Below are 23,433 nucleotides of genomic sequence, written 5' to 3' on the forward strand. Positions count from 1 at the left end.
GAGAATTTTTGAGTGGTCTTAACGACGGTAACCATATTCATATTCTCACCCGTCTTTATGTCTTTATTACTAGATTCGTTTTGTCCCAGTGGACTGAATTATGAACCATGTACCAGTACTTGTCAACCATCATGCAGTGAAACTGCTTTACCATGTCTTTTTAACTGCGAAGAAATGTGTGGATGCTCTAACGAATATGTTGTGGATGAGGCAACATGTGTTTCACGAGAAGAATGTGGTTGTGTCTTACCAGACGGTGGTTACTTACAGGTATTTTATGAACTTAAAGGTACAAGTAAGTCTGAGAAATAAAAATACAAGCTTACCATATTGAACACCGACTTCATATATAAATGTTCCGTCGTTCAGATTTGTTGGCTCTAAAAAGTCATACTTTATCAAAATCTAGATTCACACGTGCATATTTCTTTCAACTCGCAGGTACCTTTGTCACTTAGTGAGTATCGAAGTGAACCCAACTTATCTAGAGTATTGCTAACGATTTACAGGTGTCATGTTAACTTGTTTTTTTGGCGATGCCGCAATATCTGTTGTACTGCATTCGAAATAATGTTTCTTTTTCAACATTTAAATCAATTTTGAATGACTCAACTCAAACTGAAAATTATGTTACGAATGACATATTAGAGAAGGCCACGCGGTGTAGTACGGGTACTACAGCATAGCATGAGTTCAACAGCGTGAGTATGTGTACAACAAGATGAGAATGTGTACAACAGCATGGGTGCGAGTACGCGTTATATTCAGCTTGACGTACAAGTACAGGCTCTCAGGGCGAGTACACGTACTTTACATTGCATTAGTATCTATTCTGCGAGGACTACTACAGGTACACATTCAGTCTGCTTTATCAACTCCGTTCATTATATTATTTAATAGCACATTTTAAGGTACACAAAAAGGTACCCATGCCTCATGTAGTATGCCCAAAGTCATTCTAGTGTGTAAAAACCATATTAAAGCTATCTATGAATAGTAAATTACAGATTGAACCACTTTTAACAACACTTGGACGCCATGCAATCGAAACTTCAAGATGATTCAGTGTTGATTTCAACGTTCATTCTCAATTAATGTAAGGATTACGACCAAAGATGATTATAGTTTAAACGTGCTGACGGACACTGCGGTCTGCAAAATTGCAAAATTTAAATTCAAATTGTGTCGTTCAAAGGATACTGTTATAACTTAAATTCTAGTAACAAGTTTGTAGGTCAAATAATTAAATAAATAGGTGAAAACATGCCAAGTAAACTATTCTTACAAGCTTAATGTCCAGAGAAGAACCCCGAGATTATTTACGTTGAATCATTTGGAAGCTTCTCATCATGAAGGGCGAGTGAAAAAAATCCCAGTTTTAAATTTAAATCTGGGGACGATTCTGGTGGTTTTCTGGTGGTGCCATTGGAGACCTTAAGGAGCAAAACAAGGAAAATAATATTTGACAATTATTACATGACACAAGTCGAGTAAATAAATTAAATTTTGTTACAGGTAGGAGGTGAGTGGATAAATGACGATTGTTCCCAGATATGTACCTGTGAGGACCAATTAGGATTAATTTGCAAACCTCTAACGTGTCCTTCGGAAACCAATTGTGAACAAAGGAACGGAGTAACTGAATGTTTCTGCCCACCTTCTTACATTTTAAGCGAAGACACTTGCACTAAAGGTCAGTTATTCCAAATACATTCTTGCATTTTTTTGCCTATGATTAAGTCATATAGTTTAAACTTCCAGCAATTCTAGTGAGGGTTAATATGTTCTTTCCGACACTTGAAGTTAACTAAGGAGGAGAGTAGGTGGACAAATTTGGGAATAGAAAGAGAAAACTTGCACACGTGGATGAACACAAAGTTTGCCATGGTTGTTGATCAATTGATTAGCTACAGCATGATGCTTCTGATATGTTCTAATACAACATTACAAAAGTATTAGTGTATGTTATGCACAAGGCGCTTGGCACTCTTTCATAGTTCAAAACAAACAGTCTATTGTGAAATTGGTCTATGCATTATGTACGATAAAAAGTTAAGAGATATATGGTGCCTGAACGGCCCATAGCGTCTACATTGTTCGTATCTCATTGAACTCAAAAGGCTTCTCTTTCTTCACATAGAGTCCTGCGTGTGCACAGTGTTTGGAGATCCACATTTTGTTACATTCGACGGTGTAAGTTTCGACTACCAAGGTGAATGCAAATATATTTTAGCCGAAAACTGTGGACAATCTACCGAGGTGCCTTACTTTCAAATAGTCGGAGATCATAAAATGCAAATAGCGAATGACAGTGTTTCTTATTTAAAATCTATTCAACTGGAACTTCTTGGAAAGACATATAGTTTGTTCGTTTACGGAAGAGTCCATGTAAACGGAATTTTCGTAAATTTACCATTTTCGGATGGTGAATTGACAATTAGAGAAACATCAGGCGGCTGCGTGGTGAGTGTAATATATCGGTACAACATATAATTGAATGAGTATTAATAAATGTTACGTGAGTTTAAAGCATATAGTATTTAAAATTATAGTTGTAAAAATGAATTCTCTATGTTTGACCATGCCTAACAAATAAATAAAATATCTTTTAAGTGTCAATAAAAAAGACATTGATTTTGAATACGTATTCTTATAGGATCATTGAATGCTCATGCGGCAGAAATGACATATTACTTAAGTTAACTATCAGATCTTGCACAGATAAATGTGTATATCAGTAGAGAGCTTACTTATTTAAGCGTATTGAAGATTAGGTTAAAGGCATAAATGGAATCACATTGTGCAAAACCTCAATGGAATCTTTATCATTTTTAATGGATTTTCTTGGTGTATACTTTTAATGACAGAGAGACTACTTTTATTCATTAAAAAATTAAACAATCACTATCATTCACTATTTATAGGTACGTCTGGAATGCATGTTAAAAACTATACACGTTTCAAGTAGACTATTAATGACGCATCTTAGGCAACAAGATCAACTTTGCTTTCATATTTTGTTTCTTAACAGGTCTCAGACTTGCTTATCCCACTGAAAATCAGAGTAGTTTTGCGTGTAGGTGATGCTTGATCGATGAAATGCTGTCTTAATCAATTAATAGCTATTGTTTTATTTTCATTTATTATTTACTCCGTATCAATAAGACACTTGAGGCCTTATCTGGTATTAGAATTCGCTACGACAAGAACTTTAGCGCTGAAATCGAGTTGAGTAATGCCTTCATGGGGTTGACATGTGGCATGTGTGGAACTTGCAGTGGAAAAACTGAAGACGAACTGAGCTTGCCAAATGGAAACCTTGTAAGTTTGACTTCATTTTTCCGTGTTGATCAACTGACAGTGTATTTCTTGATCGAGATTTGAGATGAAGTTGAATATCTGATAAATATTGTTTATAGTAACGGTCCTCCTAATGTTAGCAATACAAATAAATAAAGTCCCCTAGTCGCCGTTTAACGTCCTATGTACAATGATATTTGTTATGGAGTACAAATGATATATGTCACATTTGCACGGTCTATCATTTACAGGCAACTACACTGGAAGAGTTCGGCGCCTCTTACAGAGTATCAAATGATTGCAAGATTTCAGTTGTCTCGGAAAACCCTTGCAAATTCAATTCTTCACAAGAAATCTACGCTAGAGATGTCTGCCATATGTTGATTCGTAACCCAGGTAATATAATACAAAAGTTGTATCTATCAATATTGTGACCGTGTAAAGTTTGATATATTGAAATATCATAGGAATCTTCAAGAGCAAAACGGATTGTTGTCCAAAGTATTCCCACAACGTTTCTCCAGGCACTTATTTGAAAGAGATTAGTGCGGCAACATACATTACTGAAAATTGAATTTTATCCATAGTTATATCTTTAAATTGCTTTCTATAAGACAACATATTTGAACCAAAGTTATTTCCGTCTCAATAATTTGCCACTTTTAGGTCCCTTTTCTCCTTGCTTTGATACTGCAAATCCTATGGTTTACTACAACGCCTGTGTTATGGATGTATGCGTGACAGGAAAGGACTCCATGCTTTGTCCAGTACTGGTGAATTATGGCCGAATTTGTGAAAGAATGGGTATCTCGGTGTCCAACTGGATGGAGGAGTCACCGCATTGTCTCGAGATAGATATTTTAGGTACGTAACTTGAGCATATTCAAACTAATTTTATTTTACCATTGTCATTGCTTCTTGCGAATATTATGTACACTATTACGATGATTTAACCAGGACTTTGCATTTTTGAAACGTCTTTCAGAACTAGAATATGCAGAAATAAACAACTTGTCAACTGGAAAGCGAAAGAAAAGAGGTAAGTAAACTTACAGCTTTTCAGAAAAGTAATAACAAAGCTTTAGTTTACTATTTGATGATTCTTTGAAACATCAAGAGTGTACGAAGCTGCTTATGGCGTTTGATCTTAATATGATATGTCCTGCTCAGGTGTGCTAATTAACTTAATTTATTTCTACTAGTATAAAAGCTTTAAAAAGAAAACCCACTTGATATATGATTCTAGACGTGCTCGGACCATTGCAATAATGGACTATTAAAACTGATCTGACATATTGCGTACAACTTTTGTTACAGCTGCTCTACAGTTATTTATTTGCGCTGTATTACCACAATTGATCCCCTTCACCCCAAATAAGATCACTGTATTTCACTTCAAATATAAATTAGGATAATTTAGCACGAAATACAAGTTATAATAAGTGTCGTATCTGCCTGTTCAAGAAGCGGCTGGATGGATGTTGGTTGGGAGGGGTTTCTATGTAGTGGGAGGAACATAATTCAAGTGGAAGACCATTGGCTTACTTGGTGTACAAACAAATGTAGATCCTGTTTGATGTTTGCATGAAACTCAGTTATCAGTCTTTGGATTTATAACATGCTAAAGAAACATGTGCTAAAGTATAAACTAGATAAAATATTTTTAGCATTTCTTTTGGTTTCGTTTCACGTTTCAGCTACTGCTTATGTTGGTAAGTTGTGTTTTTTTTCTTCAAACAGTATAGCTATTGGAAAAGCTTAACTAGGAACAGGATGGTTAAGTAAAGATATATCTGAAAAATATTGTACTTCGCAATATATTTGGTTGGCAAGTGTCAGTTTTGCCCCCCCCCCCCCCAGTAAAAGAACAAAAAACACGCTAGGATTGTAACCTTTACTTATAAAATCGCAATTAGTAATCAACATAGAATGCATCAGCGTTAACCTTATCCATCTTTGGTAAGGTGTCAAAGTACATGTTTTCGATAAAAGTGGGTTTATAAGATTGCCTCAGAACATAGCACCTTTGAAACGATGTTATGTTAACAAAGGATGAATCACTTAAAATTAAACACATTATTTGTTCATTGATGTAACATAAAAATGTAATCATTATCATGCAGCTGACTATAGCCAAGCGTATGATTATGACTCACCAAACATAAAAGGCAGACGTTTTCTTTGTCTGTATAATCAATCTGGTATATATTGCATCCCTCGACAGAAACTTGGTGTTTACATTGTGACAGGAAGAAGCGTTTATATTTACTCTTCCAAAGGTCAAATTATGTCGCTCCGGGTCTTGAAATATCGGAATCTAAAGATCCATCGTCATGGAAATATGACCAGTGTATATATATATATATATATATACCAAGTATATTAAATATGGTTGCAATCGTCTGAAATTTGCAACAGCCACTTTTGTATTGGTTCAAATGATTATATTTCAGGGAAGACTCGATGAATGGGATTATTCACGTTCTCATTGAGACGTTGTTACATGTTTGATGTGACTCGACTTATCGTGCGAATCATTTATTTCATACTAGTTGTGTTTGGTAATGTGTCTGTATTTTTTGTGTGTGTAAACCAACTTTACAGAATGTCCAAAAGGTGCTGACTATGTTCCCTGTGACGTAACTATTGGGAAACGTACGACGTGCGGCAAGCCCCCATTATGTGATCCTCAACAGCCCACAATGATGTGCGTCTGTAAGGCACCAATGCTTCTCATGAACGGCGAATGCGTTCCTGATGAGTCTGAATGTTACTGTGAATCGCCAATTGGAGGTGCACTGAAGGTAGTTATACAGCAAGCTAGCTTCAACCGTATATTTGTCAACAACGGAAATTCCGAAGATCGACAGATATATAATATTAAAACGAAAAAATCGTTGTACACGTTGATACAGTATGGCATCACTATATCGATACTTGTCTTGGCTTAAATACACATCCAAATTCAAAAATAACATTCAATACAGGCAATCAGTAGCCCATAATAGAATAAACAATGTGGATAAACATCACATGTCTGCCCAACTACACTCAACCTGTAAGTGGAACACTTTCCAACAACAAACATACACAGGAGAGCCAGAACACTCGCATTACTACGCACATACTCACAACATTATATGCATTTCTGACATAAGTGAAGAACAATCAGCAATTTTCTAAAGCCATCAACTTTAGCCCACCGGATTATTCATTTAAAACGACTTTACCACTCATTACCGGTCACTTGTCATCTTGGAACACGTTTAAGTTTGAATATGTTTGACTTGTTGTGCTCAAATGACCATGTCATCTTTAATGTTGCACGATAATTATTGCACTTTACACATGCAGTCTGATTTCCCTTATAGCTTGCTGGAATTCGGTCCATTTATTATTTTAGTGAGCTCGTAATAGCACAAATTGCTGTTTAGGTTGAATGACCATTGACCTCTGTCATTCAACCATATGACGTCCTTTGATCGATCCTTGGCATTTTCCATTAATTATTGCACTGTATACATTTAGCGTCTGGTATCCTACAAACGTTTCAGGGTTCCGGACCAGTTTGCCTTTTTGGTATATGCGTAATGGCCAAAATGATGTTTTTGGTTCTTTTAACGTTACATGCTGACTATTTACCTGGTCATACGTCCAGTTATGTTTTGAGGACATTACAACGACAAATCACAGTACTGGTCTCTGAATGTTATATCTTGTGTCTCATATTCAATATACAGAAATAAACTTCACCCACAGAGAGTAACCAAAGCAATTAGATGATGAGATATCAAATGAAATATAACTGTTTCTTACAGAAAGATGACGTGTACATTTCCAAAAATTGTGAAGAAAAATGTTGGTGCGATACGAATTTCGAACGAGTCTGTGAAGAATATAATTGCCCTGCTCACTCTCATTGTGAGAATAAAGGTGGAAGATACGGCTGTTACTGTGATCATCAATACAGTATGACCAGCACCAATAAGTGCGAAAGATGTGAGTGAGAATATGAGCTAGAAGACAATTGTGATTAATATCATTTCAGATTAAAATTGCATTTAAATTCTCTAGATGATTTATAAGAATATTCGAAAAATTATATGTCTGTGCAAATGAATAGTTACCGGAAAATACGTTTAACGTTTTCTTATAAAAAAAAGTGTTTTCTTTTGATGATTGACTAAAAAAAACTTTCAATTGATAATTCTTTATTGCAATTGGGTTTAAGACAAACCGAAAAAAAAGAGCAAAAACAGAAGCAACATTCGTAATATTGTTTTATATGGAACCTTGGGTTACTGCTCTTCTATTTTATGAGAACAATTAAAATATTGATAGCTTTAAATGTGAGTAGGGTACCCTACTCATGTTGTCAAGTTGTATTTTTCAATCATCATGAAAACGTAAAAGAAAACACGTTTGGGGGACTATACCGATCATATGGTAATTTCGAGAATATTTTTGTGTAACAACGACTACTTATATGAATACAAATACGTATACGAAGTAATACTCTGGTACCAAGTATGCTGTCTTTCTTAATACAGGCCTTGCTGGATATCCCTATTGCAATTTTCTATATGGCAAACGTTATATGAGTAAGAACAAGCTTTAAAATATTTACGGTAGATGAAACTGCAGAATGTAGTTCATACATGATAAGTAAAAATAGCAAATCAATATTATTATTATTCGAATCAACTTTGATACACTAACCAAAACTTAAACTTAGCTGAGAGTATACTGTACCGTCTTTCACATTTGCTCTCAAAGAAAAACAAGAAATCAAAACAAAAGTTGTTTAAGTTTATGTGGCAGCCTAACAATATTATAAGAAATTACTTTCTATTTGGCTTATATATAACCTTCATTGAATTTGTCTTATTTTGCTTTAGATCGGAAGGAGGGTTATTTTGCAGCGGACCCACATTTCAAGACGTTTGATGAACAATACTTTGACTACATGGGCGAATGTCAGTACATCGTTACTGAGCTATGTGAGGATCAATCTCAACTGGCATATTTCAAAATAATCGGAGGATTTTCAAAAACATCTCCCGATAAAACAGTGTCTTGGACGGACTCTATTGAGCTTATTTATGATGGAAACCACTATGAAATCATTGCTCCTGATATAGTAAGATTAAACGGACGAGATATATTTTTGCCAACGATGTCCACCGATCCTGTCTTCATAACAGAGATATCTGATAAATTCGTAAGTCATATTACCACTGGTCCGTATTGGAGAGATATTTCCGTTACTTCTTCTATATATTTCAATGTTCGCATCGTAAAAGAAAGTAAAAATATTTGCCTGTAACTGTAGACATCGATATTGAGTACCAAACGTTCCAGAAGAGACCACGAATAAAAATAAACAAAAGTATAGGATAACAATGTCTTTTCAAGAGTTTTTCATGCATTGTATCTAATGGTTTAACACTTGACAGTATCAATTTCTGATTTGTCTACAGATATTTGCTAGTACAACCCTGGTTACTTTTACACTTACTTTCGCAAATTATTTTTTTTTTATTTTGGAAACAAATGTATCATCTTATATACCAGTCTGAGTGACATAAATTGAGAAGAATGTTTCGGATTCGTTCCTTTTCGATCATATGTTAATTCTTTTTCTTTCTGACGCGAAGAACATCTTCACCGATTTTGGACTGTATATAGAGTGCAACGTCATACAAACCTCGAGCGGCTTTGACTATGAAGATGTTCACGTTCATTTGCCACAAACTTATGAAGGCAAAGTTTGTGGATTACTTGGAGACGCAGATGGTCTCAAAAATGACTTTCCGGAAGCTAATGTAAGTATTAAAGTGAGAAAATGTGTATACTTAGAGAAAGACTCTTTTGTTGTAGGTTTGTTGTCACAGTCCTGACTGCATGATCCATGAGCGCTGAAAGCTCTACTATGTTAGCTTCTCAACAATCTCTGTGACCTACAATTGATATGTTTGGTCTTAGAAACATTATCATACTCTTGCATCCTTTCCAACTTGACGTTATACCTTGATGCAGCATACAAAACAGGTAACAAAATATGTGCACTCCAAAGGTGACGTAATTAGTATAATATGGGCAAAACCTCATAACTGACTGGCTTGGGTATTTACAAACGACGCTACTTACCTGTCTCATGAAAACATACTCTCTAATCTACCTATCTTACTACAATGGTAACAATTTTGCACTGCGCGCCTTGAACTCTTTGGGTCGTTGCTCTACTCCTTCCAAATCTACTATTCAGAAAGTTATGACGAGTTTCTTGTGAACATTTTCCATCCTCTCGAATCTTCCGAGCAGCAAGCTGGACTTAATTAGCACACAATATTTAAGGTATATACATTGACAGCCCATAATTAATACTTATACAACCGAGGCTCTAAATGTTGCGGAATATCGGACCTAACGAAGACACAGTTCGAGGCAACATTAAGGACGATCTTGGCTAGTCACGAGTTATAATTAAAGAGCATACATTTCACATGATAATCACTAACAACAAATGACACTTGGAGTTATTGACGTATTCTTTTTATAGAACGGTGATCAATGGAAAACTGGAAGCCGCAAATGTAAAACACCAGGATCTGATGACCCATGCCCCGTTGGATCAGGCGCATGGACAGCGGCAAGCAGGCTTTGTCAATTTGGTGAGTTCAATCCAATAAATTAATCGACAGAGGGTTACAAAGATATATATCCACTTATTGTTCTCACTGGGATATTTATGGATTAATTTGACATACTTATTATGGAGGAAGAGTTTAAAGACTTAACAAATCTATAGTTGTTGTTGGGAGATAACATATCACTTTTCTTTGCAAAAACGGAATTTTTGAATGTCAGTCATATATTGTAATGCATTGAGAAATTTAACATGATCATATGATCATCTTTGCTAGAAAACTACACAGAGCCTTTTTGTTTCGTATTCACGGGACAACACACTTCAAGTCATATATGCTTAATTGATTCCATAGTATCGTAATTTTTAAAAATATGTCAGGAACAAAGATGATTTATGTACCATTAAAGTGGTCATTGCTACGAGTTTGAACTTAATTTAATTGGTTTAATTAATTGTAATAATGACAGTGTTATTTTTATTTCACTATACTTGAAAGATATAAAAGGAGCAGCTGAGTTTAATATTTAATATTTTTTAATATTTAAAACTCTACAGAAAAGTGGATGTTACCGACAACTAGTGTTATTTGTAATTTCTTTCACTATTTGTCTGTGCATTAAAGATAGAATTCAAAATTTGTTTGCCAATCATGGTTTCTTTCGTTATTGCAAATATAGACCGTCTCGATGAAGATTGCAAAGATTTCGTAAACCAGCGTGAAACGTTATTAAATAGTTGTATCAAAGACGTCTGTGAGTCAAATTATGACCAAGAAGTCGTCTGCCAGTGGCTGAAAGCTTATGCAAATGAATGCAGACTTAGAGGTGGCTCGCCTGGAACGTGGTGGGACGATGTGCCCCAGTGCGGTAAGTCCTTTCTTACGGTTATGAGAACTTTAACAGAATTCCAAATGACTCTCTTAGATGGCCATCATGGTTCCATATATTAACAAGATAGTTGCTCTATCAAAACGTTTACGACCAGGCGAGTCATAAACACTTCAGATCTACATCATACGAATTTAAAGGGTTTTGATTTCCTCTAGATTATAGACTTTGTTAATATATTTTCTCGCCCTCACACGACCTCTCGAATACCTTATGTCATTCGGATAAATACCCGAATAAATGTTATGGTCAAATGTAGTCATCAGTATGGATATAGTACATGATTCGGGTTTCACGGGAAGTAGAACGAATGAAAGATTATTCAGAACCTTTTTGCGTTTGGAAAATGTCAGTCGTTATTGTTTTCAGTTGAGCCTTGCACGGATCCCAAATCAGAGTGGACGGACTGTGGATCAAAATGTTTTCCCACTTGCCGAGAACAAACTGTACCCACTGGCTGTGAGGACAGCACATGTGAAGCAGGATGTCGTTGTAAAGAGGGAACTTACCAAGAAAATGGCAAATGTGTTTTTCGACATCAGTGTGGGTGTTCCTTAGAAGATGGGAGCTACATCCAGGTAGGTAAAAGTAAAACACTCAAATGTTAGGATGTCGATGTATAGAAGGTCTTAACTAAAAAGTGGTAACTTTCAAAATCAACACATATCACCCTTCTTTAAAGTAAGACATTGATATCGAGGATACTTTGAAGCGAATCGAAGAAATAGCAAGAAGATCCAAGGTAAACAGAGTGATATTTCATTTTAATGATCTAGTCGGCCCTCGATCAGTACTGATAAACAAGGAATTATTAAATTATCAGTCTGTTATTTACTGTTTATCAAAATAATAATTCATTTCTCCTTCAGGATGGTACGTTGCATATGTTTGAAGATTGTTCTACTCGTTGTACTTGCGATCTAGGAGAGTCAATATGCGAAACAGCCGGTTGCCAGCTCAATGAAGAATGCAAAGTAATGGCGGGTAAAGCTGACTGTTACTGCGCCGATGGCTACAAGAGAAGGGGTACAGAATGCACTAATGGTAAGTAATGTTAAGTTGAAACATCGTACATTAGTAGTGGTTGTGGTGGTGATTGTTATTCAAGACGTGACCTTATTGTCAATTACTGGACACTGTATACATAACACCGTAGAGTATATGCAAAAAGATACATATTTGACCATGCCGGAATGAGAACACATGTATTAAGTATAGTGTATTTTTTTATTTTTTTTTGGCAGAACCTTGTCACACCGAAATATGGGGTGATGTTCACGTGTTAACATTTGATGGGCAAAGCTTTCCCTACAATGGTTTGTGCTGGTTCACTCTGATAAATACTACTGGAAGCCAGAATTTGGCTGACTTTGAGATTCAAGGTCGAATTTTAACATCAACTGATTTCAACCAATTACCGATTTTGAGAGGTGTTCTTTTCATTTTTAACGAGGACGAGTTTGAGCTCAAAGATCAAGATCCTGTTTTTCCAGAGTTCCCACAACTTTTAGTTAATGGACAACAAGTCCCCCGTCATGAAGATCCGACCACGTCACTCACCATTAAAGTTGACTATGCTTTAGAAGTCTTTGTAAGTAATCTTCCTAAAATAATGCTACGAAAAATATTTTTACGTATAATTCCTGAATGACTTGCCTAGTTTGCTTCTGTATGAATTATTACCACATCCCTAATAGGTAATAGCTTTCAATGGTAGCAAACGAACATCCAATTATTGAACACACACACAAACATTAGGAGCAATCTCCAATCTATTTCTAACCATATATTATACCCTAAAATTGCATGTCTACTGGTTCAAATTCATGCCGCTAGTCTTCATAATTCGTTACCACAACTACCATAATCGTTATGTGTCATCAAGTGCGTATTAGCCTCCCACTGTTCATTAACTTCATACTATTAGTCATTGGACGTCACAGTCACTGTATTCTAACGACCAGATGGTACTGGCATCTGTAACGGAATAGATTTTTTATATTATATTTAGACCCACCTTCCTGATATACCGAGAGCTTTAAATGGTAGTTCCAAAACAGCTGGTCTTTATCTTATTCTATGAGTAACATTCATTTAGTTGCCGATCAAATGATTCCTTTACATGAAATATTTGTCAACCAAAGCCACTCTCTTTTTTTGTTGAAGGTTATATCGACAGATTGGCTTGATCTACGCTTTCACTATAAGAACCATTCACTTAATGTTGACCTGGACTATAAATATACCAACCACCTTAGTGGGATGTGCGGGAATTGTAATGGCAATATTAGCGATGATCTGATACTGCCAAACGAAAATGAGGTAATATATGCTGACAGGCTAGGACGATGAGAGATTACAAATCTTAACATGTCTTTTCTCAATCCTTTTTCTCCGTTCCAGGTACACTGCACAAGTGGGACTTTAACTAGTCAACCACCCATCGCGTCTTCGTGCAAGTTCAATCGGCGTGTTAGCATGCTGGTAATCGCTGTCACTCGACCGTGGTACCTTCATTCAGATATCTGCAAAGAGTATATAGATCACGCCCATCAGGACTCAGAACCATTTATATGGCTTTGTAAGGACCGATATGACTGCACCCTCTGTTCAAAGCCTTTAGAAAATTAAATATAACTAAAAGCAATTATCATTAAATAAACTAATACTCTTACTGGAGCCTTGTTTCACATTGTTTATCAATTTTGGAGTTTCCAACAGTTTGACTTCAATTCTTTACTTTATATTTCTTGCTAGCCAAGCTCTCTGTCAGACTTTGCAAAGTACTGGGCTCAAGAAGATGGAATTGATTGCACATTGCCAGAAGAAGTTATGGCGGTATCTTCCTTGCAGCACTTCAATTTGTCGGAAGCCAAAGATGTTTGCTACGAAATCATCAGAAGGAGTGGTAAGCTATATCCATCATTAATGTTGTATCAGGATTTTACGTTTTGACATTAACGGTCTTGCCTGCATACAAACAGCAGCAAATAATTCATATAACGTCTGCCAGTTCTATTACATTCATGTTATAATTAGATTTCTTTTGCAGTAGTTCAAAACCTTGTAATGTCACTTATTCGTTACAATCGTGTAATCTCAGGGTCAGATCCAGAGAGGGGCTCGTGGAGGGGGTCGGAGTGGCGTCCTCCATATGTTACGCTCAATGCACTACAAACAACTTTATTTGAAAACAAGATACACCTTGAAAACGTTTAGCACGCTTTGCCTTCGGGTATTAGTTACATCTCAGTAGAAATTTCGGTTTAACTGATAATTTCCCTGAACTGTTTTCATTTTGAATGAGTTTAAAATCAGGTGTTTCGATAAACTGGAAATGCATTGTACATCCGGTGGACCATACATTCGTGAACATCTTATGTTCAATACGAAGGGGCAACTCGACTACCATGGTAACATAAGGGAGATCTTGCCTCTCACAGATAACATTTTCAACGATTGCCTCCAAGTTATCATAATTTGCTTGGTGTAAATTACCTCACGAACATTCTTAACGATTGAAACAAACCCTTAAGGTAGTTAGCCGTTAAATTAATTACTCGGAGCCCTCGGAATAATAATTTGCTTCTCCATTTCGTTCCTAGGCAATGGAATACCAGGCACTGTACTGCAATCAATAAACATACTATACGTCATTACCAAACAAAATCAACCCTGATTTAATTTTGCAATTTCTTTATGCTCGTCACTCTTCAACTCTATATTTGTATTAAAATGTTACTTTTGGTAATTTAACAAACCAAATTGCAGACTATACTTAATATCATGAAAAAGAACTTCAGTCAACTATCTTCGTTTTCTCATATATTCCAGCTACATTTGTAAAATGCTCGGTACAATGTTTGGTTTGCAGGTCCATACAGGGACTGTCTTGAAGTGGTTGATGGACACCGGTATTACAATTCTTGCATCTATGACTACTTTTTCATGAAAGAACCTGGTATTGTTGGTCTTCATGCTGGTCAATATCGGGAGGCATGTAAATATGAAGGTGTCGACATTGAAATTAACGAAAATTGTAAGTTGCATGATAGTCCTAATATTATGTCCTAATATAATCCTAATATTATGTTGTATAGCTAGTAATTATAATGGCTTTGACAGTGTGCGTCCACACAGTTTCAACTTGGCCCTGCATGGAAAGTTGAGAAAAAACAATAATGTATTCAGTCATAAAGTAGGTTAATATTCGGTTGTAACAGACCTCTTGCAGTTATCTACAAATAGCCACTAATAAACAAATTACATATTAGTGATGTACATTGATAGCATAAATGTATTTATTCGGTATTTTGTACAATGATAAGAAAACGTTGTTTACTGTCTTTTATTGTAATCCCGTATTCTTGATGATAGTTCAAAGCAGGCCGTGCACTTGACAAGTTCAAGAAATATGATTAGAAATATTATTGTCTGTTACTGCAAGGTGCGGAAAAGAGGGCAGAGTTGTATTGGTTCTGGGGGCACTTCAGTAATTACAAACAAGAATTATAATTCTTAATTTTGGTGTTAAAACTCTTTATTTAGAGTTGAGTGATCTGAATTACTATCTGGCTGACTGGACATATCGATTATTCAATCGGAGATTTTTTTCTTTGTTGTACAAAGATGTCATAGAAGGAAGTAATGTTAATAAAAAAGAACATGATGTTTTTACTTTTAAAAGATATTATGTCCTTTTTACATACTTTGTATGAAATATCATATCTCTTTCAAGTTTTCAAGATCTTCTTAATGACTGTAGTGTGGGCTAGTAATAAGTTTCCTTATACTGAGCAACTATGCTATAATTGTGTAGCCATGTCTGTAGATGTAGAATAATCCATTCACTCCATCCATTTTTAGTTTTACCAATTACATAATCTAGGTCTTGCAGCAGCAAGTATTATTTTTAAAATAAAAATAAAAATGATCTTACCATGAGGAAACAATTCGTGGACTCGCCTGCAATTCCTAGTCCAGGGTATTCCAAGTGCGAGACAATCGATCAATCGATCAAACAGAATACATTGATATAGCGCCAATATCACGTGTGCACTGAGGCACTGAGGCTCGGCTGCCTTAGAAGTGAGCATTTTGCGTGCTCGACTAACGCTAGTCAGATGATAATTAGCAGATCTGGTGATATTTGCGACCTGTACACTCATTGTCGAATGTAATCCCTAGGTTTCTAGCAGGGTTTGTTTGGACGCGAACGTCCACACCAGCAACTGTCACTAAGGGCAGCTTGAACTTAGCCAGTTGGGCTCTAAACCAAATCACCATGACCTCTGTTTTGTCTGCATCGTGCTTCATAGAGTCCTTGGCCATCCATGATTGCACATTGGAAACACAGTCTTGAAGTTTTGAAACCACATGCCTCACGCCCTCCTCAGACGTTCAAGTCCGAGTCCACAAAAGTATCTTTAATCTGGACTCGATTTCGAGAATTATGAGGCTACAGCCTTGTTTTGTCTTTTTTTTATATCGTTAAGAATCAATCACTTTGATTGACTTATTCCTTTTTTAAATTGTGCGTAACTTATTGGTTTTTAAATTGAAAAATGTACTTTTGTACAACAAAAGAAAAAAAGAAAATGAGATAGAGCGAATGTTCGTGGCTATACGTAGGCCTTTTCTATACTACAGTGCGATAAATGCAGAGAAAAACGCCAGGCAGTTTGAATTGCCTTGCACACGACCCATTGCTGAGCTCTTCTGATCTGTTATTTCTCATTGGCGTTTGTTTGCTGAATTATATTAAACTGATCATTTTAAAAGTGATTTTCAATCATGTGAATTGCAGCTATTCAATGTCCCTCCGGCATGACGTACAACCCAGGCTCTTCATCGTGCCAGGAAACTTGCTCCAGTGAAACATATGGCAAAACTTGTCAAGGAAGTTGCGTCTGTCCTGAGGGAATGGTTCTAGACAAGTATCGGTGTGTTTATCGTAAAGACTGTGGCTGTGATACTCCTTACGGCGTTTACATATCGGTAAATAGATTTTGTTGGATCGGTTTTTCTCTTGTGTTTCCCGTTCATCATTCATCCTCATATGTGGATTCGTATCTTATTACTTTTTTTAGTTGACAAATTAGGGGAAAATGGCTCAATTTCATTATAAATGTGGTATAGGTGCATATGGTCAACATCGCTTTTGACGCTTGGCTAGCAATAACACTGTTAATGACCATATTTTTTTCAATTCCTTTAGCTTACCGGAAACTGTTGCTTAAAAATCCAACACGTTTTGACGCTCATATGTGTCACATAATGAAAGACCTACGGAATAAACGACATACACTCCTGCTGTAACTGTTTTAGTAAATTGATATTCTTGAGTAATGTAAACTGAAAAATATCAAGGTGACTTTGACGTTAACACAATTTCAATAATTTATATTACCATATCTTCTTTCTTTGCTTTTCTCTTTCATATTTTCCGGCGTCTTTCTACTCATCAAAATGAATAACTCACAAAATATCACATTAAACATTAGACTGACTTTAATTTATTGGTAACAAATAGAGAGCAAGCAGAAGAACTCTGACTCACTGCGTGTTTGTTCCTCTAATTCTAGGTTGGAGAAGAATATATAAACAATGATTGCAGTGTCCGATGTACCTGCGGGAAAGGATCAATAATGTCGTGTGAGCCTTACCAATGCCACGCAGAAGCTTCGTGTTCAGTCCTTTCTTATCGCAGAGCATGTTATTGTAGGGATGGGTATTCCGGCGATGGTACAGTATGTGAACTTTGTAAGTATTCACTAATGTTACGTTTTCTTTGGAGAATTAAGTGGCACAGCGTCGCTCGGCCATAATTGTAACGAATTCAATCATATAAGTTTATGCTCCGAATCGGACCATCAGAAATACTTATTGCGGTTTTAGCTCTCTCAGTATTTATAGGTAACATAGATATCATATACGTATTCTCGTCGTCTCGGAAGTAGGTTTGCTTCATAAAGATTGAACTTTGAATAATAAATTATTTAAAGTTTCTTTTGACGATATTCTGATTTTAATTTTCATTACTGAATAAACCTTCCGGTTTAAATTATAAATATTGTTTACAATGAAGATATGCAGACAATCAAGATGCGTTATTTATCAGCTTGAGGGTATTTCGAACACAAGAGCGCGTCAGTTGAAGTAAAGATGACAATACATCATACCTGAAATAGAATATTATATCATTAACCACTGCCGGATTATCAAACAATCTTACTCGCAAACATTTCCCACTGTCATATTATAGCTCAAACTTTAATTCGGACAGGTTCAGGGATGAATTTATTACTTTATTACTTTTTAATCTGGGTATCGTCGAATACTAGGTTAAAGGAATGTATGCAATGAAGTAATATTACCTCACGTTAGGACTTAGTAGAATAAGAGCTAATAGCAAAGTTGTGCAGGCTAACAAAGTAATCATCCGGTTGAATGTACTTCTGTCATTCATATATTTATTATTGAGTTTAATTTATTTCACATTGCGTTCCTCCCGTATGAATTGCAACAGCCGGATGTGAATGTCAACTCTGGACACAATCTCACCTCCAAACGTTTGATCGAATCGAGTTTACACTGGACACCGGATGTAGTTACATACTGTTACAGAGTTACCAAATCACGGGTGATTTACCAGCATTTAGGCTGATCGGACGGTTCGGGGATGCTGCTGATACTGTTCATAGGCTGATTGGCTTACGCTTGGAATATATTGGCTTGGAATACGAATTAACGGAGGATGGAACATTATCTCTTGATGGAGATGAAATGTATGTTCCGTACGGTGACGACCATGTCTCCGTGTCTCTTCTCATAGATGGAAAAGCGGTATGTATGTAATGCCAAAATCGTTCAGATCGATCGTCTGCATATTTGCATTAAAAATTACTTTATTAGATGATGAAAATAAGTAAATAAGAAGTAACATGTCACCGATAACAATTTATTTCCATATCCATCTGTTTTTCATTTTAATTTTCTTTTCATATTAGATTTTCAGCACTGATTTTGGTCTGACGATAATGTATGACCTAAGCAGTATGGCAACCATTACAATTGCAATGGAATGGCTGGACATGACGGCGGGTTTATGCGGTACTTGTAATAATAAACAGGAAGATGAGTTTTTGATGCCATATGGATCAATTGTAAGTAAAGCATGTTGGAAATTATTTAAGGGAGTTTGGATGTCTCTTAATGGAATTAATGGAAACAGTTAAATACGAGAAGATGGGTGATTTTGATACGATATGAAACCAAAAAAAAAAACTTGTTTAATTTCAACAAACTTACCTTCTAGCAGTCGGTGTGTAATGAACTTAGAAGCAGCATTTCTCTACATCATGACGTTATTTCATTGGATTTTGATCATATCTAAACGTCATCCAATTTAAGCAGTATCCTTATCCTGGTTGGTTATTATGTGTGACGTTTTTATTATATTTATGGAATATTAGGTCATTTTTCCGCTGAGCAAAACTTTTTATATGATTTAATTGATTCAATGTTTCAAGTCAAATATCAATTTATTATCAACCTATTTGTAGTTTGATAAGGTAGCTTCACCTGTCTTTCGTTCATGTTTTTTTCTACATAACAGGCAAACGATCTCATGGAGTTTGGGGACAGTTGGCTTGTCGATGATGGTTGTACACCAAACCAGAAAAGTATCAATCCACATGTGATAGTATCAACAGAACAAGAGATGTTGGGGAAAGCTAGTTGTTACATCATTGGTGATCCGTATGGTAAATAATTCAAATTGTACTTAAAGATGTTTACCTAATGTTTTGAATTTCGCCCAGCACGCTAAAATTCTCAGGAAACTGATGATATTTCAGTCGTATTTGTACAATGCGTGTGCAACCAACCCGCGAAAACCAGCTCGCGAAAATGCTCTCTAGATGGACCGTGCCGACCTTTGAAGCATGGCATAGCCTAATGAAACGAAGGAATAGCTGACTCACGTATGAAATTATCACTCAAAATGTGACTGAAAATCAACAGTGAAATTCTATTGTCAAAAAATCGCCACAATGGACATTTGGTGGTAACGTTACCAGCAGGTTTACGTGAACAGCGACGTTATATATGAGAACGTTTCGGCAAAGGCGTGTAACCACGCCTACTTCTGGTGGCTTCAGCTCACCCCTCCCCCATTCAGCAGCCATGATATGCCTTATTACAAGAAATTCCTAGTTACAATCTTGGCTAAACAGTTGAAAACTATTCAACGTTGTTTCAAAATTGCCACAAAATAGCTACATTTTGTATCGAAGCAAACTTCATTCTATGAACATTGCTCATTAGCCCTCCCCTGCACGGAATGTTATCTTATCACTCAAACTCCCCTCCTCCACACTTCAAAAATGACCGTCGAGCCCCTTTGATTATGGTGCAGATTTACTCAGAAACCTTTTTCCTCTTTTGGAGCAATTGAAATGTTAAAAGCTTGATTCATTTTAGCTTATATATTATTCATTTTCAAGATTACTACATGTTCACATTTGTAGTCATTATTTTAATAAGATTTATAGCAGCAACTTTTTTTCAGGCAATTTGCTCGTATACATATATTTAACAAATCTTAACAAACGAACACTACACATCAACTAACACCATAATTATTTATTAATTAATCGCATTGAATACCTATTTATATTCACCATCCTGAGTCATGCAAATTTATTGTATGCAGTGTTCAAGTGAATGTAAAACGGAGCAATCGATTTATTTCTGTATATATCCTGATACCAATATCTGGTGAGTGGGTGAGCAATTTCTGACAATATCTGAAGCAAAGTCCACTGGGAGAAAGTTAGACGCCATATGTCAATATCCAAGGAATAGTTAATCTTTTCTACCACGATATACTCAGAACAGCACGTAACGTCACCATGCTAGTATACTGACCTATTAACGTCTCTTGTATAATTGACGAAAAGCAAATAACCATCTTGTGACGGTTTCTATGGTGATCTTCTCCTGAAACTTTGTCATAAAGTATAAATTTTCAAGATAATGACATGTAAACCTCTTCTTTTCCTCTTCGAAAGGTTTCTTTTCTCCGTGCCATGATTACGTCAACCCAAAGGAACACTACGATGGATGCGTCTCTGATTACTTAATAGATCCTCGGTACTTTTGTGACGCCATCGAATCATACGCAACGAGATGTAAAGCTCGTGGTGGTCCACGTCTCAACTGGCGTCTTACTTTAACACAATGCTGTAAGTGAAGACAAAACATGTTTTACAATTTCGTTACCTAGTTAGTTGTGTTCTCTGTTATAACAACAACAAAGAACCTACATGAAGGCTGTCAAAACTTCATTGTAATATCGGCGGTAAAAAAAATCTAATAAATCTAACAAGGCTTAGCATTATAGAAACTGTTATTTTCACGAAAACCTAATTAAATAGTTTTATGAATAAAAACATACTATATATTAAGTTTTATGCCCTACTACGCATTAGACGATCACCAAACATAGCAATATAATCAAGAAGTTCACAGCGGGGCTAGAATTAACCAACAGCACCAACAGCAACAACTTTCATACCCCTCAATACACTGAAGACCTTGAACTTATCAAATTGAAATTATCAAACCACATAAGTCCTCCAAAAACATGCCAACCTCAAGCAACATTTGAGCCATAAGACTGCTGTGGGAATCGAGCACATACCATATGAGGACGCGCACGGTTTAAAGAACGATCACATTATTCGAGCCTGTGTTCTGTCAGTTCTGTACGTCTTTACTTTCACTTTGAATAAAAAGCATGCAAATTGATAGTCTTTCATTTCCTTTAAAAATTGCCTTCAATCGTTCTGAAAGCTAAAACGTCGCCGGCGGTGTCCTGTCATTTCAATGAAACTGCAAGACATTTTCTAACTTGCACTAATGTATTGCCTTTCTTCCTCGCGATTCTTAATTCGCGCAATAGTTCAAAGTGATGAGGTTTCACTTTATATGGTTGACTTTACTTAGATCTGAAGAGACCAGTCTTAGACTATTTGGACATTCATGATTTAGGCCTACCATACATGAAAAATATGCCTGTTTTTTTGTTGTCATAGCAATGGCTTGCCCAGGAGGTAGTAGCTACAATGACTGTGGAGAAGCGTGTAATCCGTCCTGTGTGGATCCTTACGGATTGACCTATTGTGACATCGACTGCATCGAAACATGCACTTGTCCTTTTGGAACATTGATGATGAATACAACATGCGTCAGACTGCACGAATGTCCATGTTTCATTACTGACGTCGGCGTTATCAACGTATGTTGATACTTCGGTCGTATATATTGTTACTTTTCCTTCGTTTTTTCTTTGAAGATCTTTTTCAATTAAAAGTAGATACATGTTATAGGAAGAGCGTGATTCCTTTGCCATATCCAATAGTTCTGCAACCGTCTTCTTAGTTGTGTGTTAGGCAGGAGGTCCTTCTTTTGCTTAAAATGAATGTAGCGTGAAACGAGCATATTTTAATAAAGTATTACTTTGCAACTCGTAAACCCAATCGTAACATTCATCCTAATCTTTACAGTCGTTTTATATTACCAAAGGGTGATAATTGCTACTCAATTAATTATATATATTTTTGTTAATTACTTCATATGAGTATGTTACCATTATTTTCTTTTCACTTAGGAGGGAGACTCATACGTGGATCCATTATGTAACAGTCGATATACGTGCCAAGAACAAACACTTTTACGTGACGAAGACTATTCGTGCGGTGAGAACGCTCTATGCACAGACCGAGGTAATGAACACGGATGCTTCTGTGAAGACGGCTATGACGGGGATGGACAAACTTGTAAACAAGAAAGCAACTATCGAGATTGCTACGAAGCTCTTCTAGACGGACAGACAGAGGACGGTATCTACACAATATCTCCTTTAGATTGGCCTAACGGTGACTTGGATGTTTACTGCGACATGCACACAGATGGCGGCGGATGGGTGGTAGGTTTATCCCGTTTAGAAAATTCAGGAACATATTATGTGTCATACAAGTAGCGAGTTTACACTTTCTGACACATTTTAATTATGCGGCATCATTTCAACTTCAAATGAGAAAAATTATATTATTTGAAAACAATACAGAGAGAGTGATGTAGAGAGAGAAGTATAACAACTCTTCTTACCTACTGCATAAACCAGTGTTGTTAAATGCACAAAAAAAAGCTATGGCATTTCGAACTTTGCATGATCTTCTTGAGAGGCTATCTGAAGCAAATAAAAACAGACTATTTAATTAGATTTTTAAGAATGAAAAGTTCAGACCGTATAAAAGGTTCTTGCATGGATGGAGACCTCAGACCAGTAACTTTCAACTGTTTGTAAACAGTGGAGTCTAAAGATCGTTAAACATTGAACTTAGACAACGCAGTCTCCACTATAAGATTTTCATTGTTTAGGTTTATAAATTATGTCCAACTATGCTGTTATACGATTAATTTGAATTATTTAACTTTATCATTAAACAGTGTCTCTGTCTCAGGGAATTTTAGTTTAAACTCACTATCCCATTCTAAAGTTCAATTGCGCAGTAAATTTCACACGAC

General features: G+C 36.1%; 1 protein-coding gene across 1 annotated transcript in view; it reads left to right on the plus strand.

Moving 5' to 3' along the window:
• Positions 1 to 23,433, plus strand: part of LOC139971665 (IgGFc-binding protein-like) — a 50,627-nt gene that overhangs the window by 25,523 nt on the left and 1,671 nt on the right. The window contains exons 26-53 of the mRNA XM_071978333.1: positions 74 to 270; positions 1,516 to 1,693; positions 2,141 to 2,463; positions 3,166 to 3,321; positions 3,552 to 3,696; positions 3,967 to 4,164; positions 4,286 to 4,339; positions 4,998 to 5,012; positions 5,905 to 6,104; positions 7,119 to 7,299; positions 8,199 to 8,521; positions 8,958 to 9,125; positions 9,863 to 9,974; positions 10,630 to 10,818; positions 11,209 to 11,417; positions 11,709 to 11,883; positions 12,084 to 12,430; positions 13,006 to 13,161; positions 13,597 to 13,747; positions 14,714 to 14,878; positions 16,646 to 16,836; positions 17,424 to 17,601; positions 18,368 to 18,684; positions 18,849 to 19,004; positions 19,457 to 19,604; positions 20,913 to 21,086; positions 21,939 to 22,141; positions 22,514 to 22,831. Coding sequence (XP_071834434.1) covers positions 74 to 270; positions 1,516 to 1,693; positions 2,141 to 2,463; positions 3,166 to 3,321; positions 3,552 to 3,696; positions 3,967 to 4,164; positions 4,286 to 4,339; positions 4,998 to 5,012; positions 5,905 to 6,104; positions 7,119 to 7,299; positions 8,199 to 8,521; positions 8,958 to 9,125; positions 9,863 to 9,974; positions 10,630 to 10,818; positions 11,209 to 11,417; positions 11,709 to 11,883; positions 12,084 to 12,430; positions 13,006 to 13,161; positions 13,597 to 13,747; positions 14,714 to 14,878; positions 16,646 to 16,836; positions 17,424 to 17,601; positions 18,368 to 18,684; positions 18,849 to 19,004; positions 19,457 to 19,604; positions 20,913 to 21,086; positions 21,939 to 22,141; positions 22,514 to 22,831 — 5,327 coding nt within the window. The remainder of the gene's footprint in view (positions 1 to 73; positions 271 to 1,515; positions 1,694 to 2,140; positions 2,464 to 3,165; positions 3,322 to 3,551; positions 3,697 to 3,966; positions 4,165 to 4,285; positions 4,340 to 4,997; positions 5,013 to 5,904; positions 6,105 to 7,118; positions 7,300 to 8,198; positions 8,522 to 8,957; positions 9,126 to 9,862; positions 9,975 to 10,629; positions 10,819 to 11,208; positions 11,418 to 11,708; positions 11,884 to 12,083; positions 12,431 to 13,005; positions 13,162 to 13,596; positions 13,748 to 14,713; positions 14,879 to 16,645; positions 16,837 to 17,423; positions 17,602 to 18,367; positions 18,685 to 18,848; positions 19,005 to 19,456; positions 19,605 to 20,912; positions 21,087 to 21,938; positions 22,142 to 22,513; positions 22,832 to 23,433) is intronic.

Source organism: Apostichopus japonicus, chromosome 1 (assembly GCF_037975245.1).
Source record: "Apostichopus japonicus isolate 1M-3 chromosome 1, ASM3797524v1, whole genome shotgun sequence".
In the NCBI taxonomy this organism is placed as follows: Eukaryota; Metazoa; Echinodermata; class Holothuroidea; order Aspidochirotida; family Stichopodidae; genus Apostichopus; species Apostichopus japonicus.